Source organism: Formica exsecta, unplaced genomic scaffold (assembly GCF_003651465.1).
Source record: "Formica exsecta isolate Colony F162 unplaced genomic scaffold, ASM365146v1 scaffold265, whole genome shotgun sequence".
NCBI lineage: Eukaryota > Metazoa > Arthropoda > Insecta > Hymenoptera > Formicidae > Formica > Formica exsecta.
The window spans coordinates 716,518-721,462 of NW_021849915.1; the positions used below are offsets into that span (position 1 = coordinate 716,518).

Here is a 4,945-nt window from a genome sequence, read left to right on the forward strand (position 1 = left end):
CAGGTTGTGAGAAACGACAGTAAGATGACTTACGGATGATTGAGAGTGGCGTAGAATGTTTGTAGCACTTCAAAAATCTTCTTTTTTCTCTAATATTCTCTCTGTATTTCTTCATCTATATTATTACGTCATTATCATAATATCGGACTTGCATTATTGATCCCGTGAAAATACTTCTATTGTAGATCTCTGAAAATTTAGCTTTTATTTCTATGATAATACCGTTTCCAGATACGAATATGATGGAACTAGAAGAAGTTGAATGTCATTGGTTACCTTATCTTCATAAAATCTTAAGTAGCTAAATTTATTACTCGCTATTATACTTAAAAAACTATCGTTGCTGTTTTGCGTGTTATTGAATAGTCACTGCACAGTCCTTCTTTCTCCCTATCGATTTTAGACATTGCGACTTCTGACCCACAAGAGACATTTCGAGTACAATACAAGTGCGACGTGTCATAAAAGACAATAAAAGTAAAAACTTACACAATATAAATTCTTTTAACATAAATGAAATGTTAATAAAATAAATGTAAAATAATATATAAATAAAGCAAAAATATATATAATAATAAAATAAATAATGCGCATGTATCGTTTATATAAATAATTTTTCTTTGTTTTTCTAATAACACTAATAACTATATTTTTCTAATAATATGAGATATAAATATTATTTATCGATATTAACTGCATCAAATATTTCTTGATGCCTTCTTTTCCTTTTTGCAGATCTTTTCTAGGTTTGATTTTATGATCTGGATGGAGCATTGATTTTGTTTGTCCTTTACGCTGTCACTTCCGCATTTGTTGAAGTAAATTGTAAGTAGAGTACGATGTCTTAAGTAACTAGAGTTAATATAAATATTCATATATTATATATGTGAGTTAATATAAATATTCATGTATGTGTGTGGCGAGCGTGTATTACACACACACACACACACACATATATATATATATATATATGTATAATTTTTTTAGACTTAATAAAATATTTTCGATTTACGTATTATAAATTCTCGCTAAAATATAAAGTTAATTTAAGCGTATACGACAGTAATTGGCAAAATTAAGTTTAATTATATATCAAATTTTCGATACTAACACCCATGAAAGATTCGAGATTCATGGGAATAATGTAGGCACTGGTAATCTGAATAGGAAAAACTGCTCGCGTCATTATTATTATTAGAGATTTCTTCATATTTTTGTCTAATGTCAGCCATTCCATATCGAAAATTTCATCGATCAATTGATGACTCTACTAAAATATACAAAACATATTAATCGAGACATTGCTTGATTGAGGAAACGAAAGATATTTTTATTATTAATACGTCATTATTAACATATTTCAACAATAAATATTTTATCAGAATGTTACAACTGTGAAAAGAAATTTTATTAAATTAATTCAAGATATTTAAAAACGTAAACATTTATAATACTTATTGTTATATATTGTATATGGCCAAAAAATATAACGAATATTTATATATTGCATTACATTTATATAATTATAATAAGTAATATATATATATAGAACTATTGATAAGAAATATTTAAATATATTAAAAGTATTATCTTATATAAAAATAGAAGGCCTATACCTTTAATTTTATTTCGTTTCCGTACCAGCAGTAGAAGAAAATTTGTGTTAACATGCAAGTCATGTACAATATCAGTTCAATGTATTTGGCTCTTGCTGTTGTATTACTTAATTGATAAAGATTGAAGCATACCACCAACATACTTAGTGTAAATTGAATGGTAAAAGTTAGCCTAAATTTCGCATTCATAATAAAAACAAGTCTAAAAATTAACAATTTTGCTTTTATAAAAATTTATTTTGATCATGTAAAACTGATACATTGAATATTGCTATATTAAAATAATTATCGTATATTTTTCTGTAGTAATATATGCTAATTATTTTATTTTAAGAAGATATTAAATAAAACACCAAAAAATTTGCGAAATTCTTAAACCAACCTGAAGATATGATAATGTTGATGTATGCAATCGCGAAAAATGTCTGAATAAAACATGATTTTTTTCAAACGATAAGCCAAAATCTCGATTTGACAGCAAATATGGACCAATAATCCACAGATCAGAGTATCGCAACCAATATTTAAGAAACCTGCGGCTAATAAACTTATCAATTGATGAATGTATATCAGGAAAAATAATGTCGTCGACGAATAATCAAACGGTAGCCATGCCCTGTACGTTAATTTTCTTCTTTTGAAATTTACAGATAAAGATGTCAACACTATAAATAAGCCTGTTACCGTTGCAAGACATGCATAACGCCGAGTATTAGTTCTGTAAAATAATTGCAGACAAGTATACATATGAAAACATGATCTCCCAATAATCTCAAAATAATCTTGAAATGAATCTTAAAATTTTATATATAAATATTTTAATTTATATTATTATTTTATCAATTCACAACAATTTAACTTTGATGATTCTTTAATATGTTTTTGCTTGTCTCTTTTTCACACGAAGAAACACGAAAAAGATGTTAAAAAAGAAGATACATTAAAAATATTAAATTTATTTAAACCATAAACAATCTTATTTATTAATTTATCATTTACAACAATCTTAATTTTAATAAAAATCAAAGACTTGATCAACACTATTTGACAAACAAAATTCAAAGAAATTTTATAATTTATAATTATTGACAGAATATCACATTACGATATCTATTATTTGCTAATACTTACTGTATGCTTTTATCAAATTTATAAAGAATTTTCGTTTCATTCGATGTCAACGGTCTGCATGGTTTTTCCATTAGTATATTAATCAACATAATAATGCTTTTGCGATTTAAAAGTAAAATGAACAATTTAGAACAAGTAACAACCATAGGAACAAATACAAAAAAATTATCAGAAAAATCATCGGCATTATCCACAACCAGAATTATGTCCATTAATTGTGATAACATAAAAGCATTTAGTAACAAAATTATTATGCTTGAATATATATAATACATTATGCGTTTATATAGCGACGTCCAAGAATCCGGTCGCCAGCATCCCAATATGGTTAGGAGTTTAAAAGTAAATTCAAGGATACGCATTTTTTAAGAGATAATGTTTCTTGATATCGTTTTGTGAAGCACACAACATATGTCATCGAAAATTAAAAACTTCTTGTAAGTTTTTTAATTAAATTGAAATAACACCAATTATACATATTTTAAGAAAATGTGATTAGCTGTTTCATTAATTGTAAATTGTTTCTACTTTTATTTTTCTATATATTACATTTATTAAAACATTTTTTTGTTATATAAGTTTAATTAGATTATAATTAAGGAATGCTTCACGGGATGATAATCGATAAGCACAATACGTAACAAAATCTTTAGGGAGACTGACGAGTATCCGCAGTCTATAGCTTTGCGGATCGAATTTATTAGATGTAGATATTCTTGACCACAATCCCGCCCACTTTGGCTGGTAATTTTATTATTCATTTTGCAACCTATTCCTCGCGGTGTAGTCGTCGAGAAATAATTTTTTCATGAATCGAGTATGCAACACAGTATCAAAATTTACATAGCGCAATTATATCTTTAACGATATCTTCTAGAATCGGAACAGAAAAAATATAAAGCAGAACCGTTAAATATTGAATAATCAGCTCTATAATCTATCTTCATAAAATATTGATACAGACAAATTATACTTCTATAATACTTAATTTCTACATAATGCAACTTTTATTTTGCGTCACTCATTCATTTGTTGAAGTAAGTTATAAGCCGAATATGATGTTTTAAGTACCTACAATAAATTAAGAAAGTTAATTCTAGTTCAAACGTATGCATTGATATATTGATATCTATCGCCCCTAATGACGTGCGAAGACATGTGAAATTTGCAATATATTAATTTTTTATTGATATAATGTAAGTACATTTAAATTAACTGGATCTAATTAAATTTGATATATAGTCCAATTATATTAGATGTAATCAATGTTGCATCTGTTTTTAATTATTTTAACACATTTTATTAAAATATAAAATCAATCTTATATATGTACAAATTTAAAATTAAAATTACGTTGGCAAACTCTATATCGGACATACATTCAATATTTTATACTTACACTTACAAATGAATCAAGATCCATAGAGATAATGTAGGCGCTGGTAATTTCAATAGGCACTATTGTACGTGCCATCATTATTATTAAACATCTTTTCAAATTTTTGTCCATAGTCAACCATTCCATCTCGAAAATTTTATCGACAAATTGAAGACTCTACTCGATAAGCAAAATATATTACTTGTAAACGTTTTTGCTTATATTTTTATAAAGAAAAGTTACACTTCTAAAATCTCTTAATTGCTCACACACATGTTATCAATAAATCTTATAACTAGAAAAACAAACTTTAAAAAGAGATTGATATATTGAATTAAAATTATTACATAATAAAAATCGACTTTTTTTGTATTTTATTCTAATCTGATAAACTGACACGGAGTACATCTAAAAATTTATTTGTCTATATTATTGCACGATATAAATATTAAAATACATAAAAACATACACATAAAGATATAAGGAAAATGAGTTACAAAAAAGTTTCAGTATGTGTTGAAATATTAATAAAGTAATAAAAATTAAGCACCTTTAATTTAACTTCGTTGCCGTACCAACAGTAAACGAAAACTTCTACTAGCATGCAACTCATGAATAATACTAGTCGAATACACCGTCCATCTAGCTTCGATAGAGTTATTTGATAGAGATTGAAACATATCTCAAACATACTCATCAAAAATTGAATAGTAATAATTATTCTGAACTTTGCATTTACAAGAAAAGCAAGTCTGAAAAAATTAATAATGACTTCTATACAGCTAGCTATGTGAAAAAAAAAGATATATTTTATTTATTT

At 26.0% G+C, this 4,945-nt stretch overlaps 2 protein-coding genes across 2 annotated transcripts in view; both read right to left on the minus strand.

The window, feature by feature from the left end:
- LOC115236981 overlaps nt 1-3,109 on the minus strand; it is a 14,335-nt gene extending 11,226 nt beyond the window's left edge. Inside the window, exons 1-5 of the mRNA XM_029809720.1 lie at nt 2,748-3,109; nt 1,999-2,334; nt 1,617-1,818; nt 1,112-1,267; nt 803-852 (exon numbers count right to left, since the gene is read on the minus strand). Of these exons, the coding sequence (XP_029665580.1) occupies nt 803-852; nt 1,112-1,267; nt 1,617-1,818; nt 1,999-2,334; nt 2,748-3,109 (1,106 nt within the window). The remainder of the gene's footprint in view (nt 1-802; nt 853-1,111; nt 1,268-1,616; nt 1,819-1,998; nt 2,335-2,747) is intronic.
- Nucleotides 3,110-3,764: 655 nt separating this feature from the next.
- LOC115236982 (odorant receptor 94b-like) overlaps nt 3,765-4,945 on the minus strand; it is a 3,072-nt gene continuing 1,891 nt past the window's right edge. The window contains exons 2-4 of the mRNA XM_029809721.1: nt 4,676-4,877; nt 4,147-4,302; nt 3,765-3,818 (exon numbers count right to left, since the gene is read on the minus strand). Of these exons, the coding sequence (XP_029665581.1) occupies nt 3,765-3,818; nt 4,147-4,302; nt 4,676-4,877 (412 nt within the window). The remainder of the gene's footprint in view (nt 3,819-4,146; nt 4,303-4,675; nt 4,878-4,945) is intronic.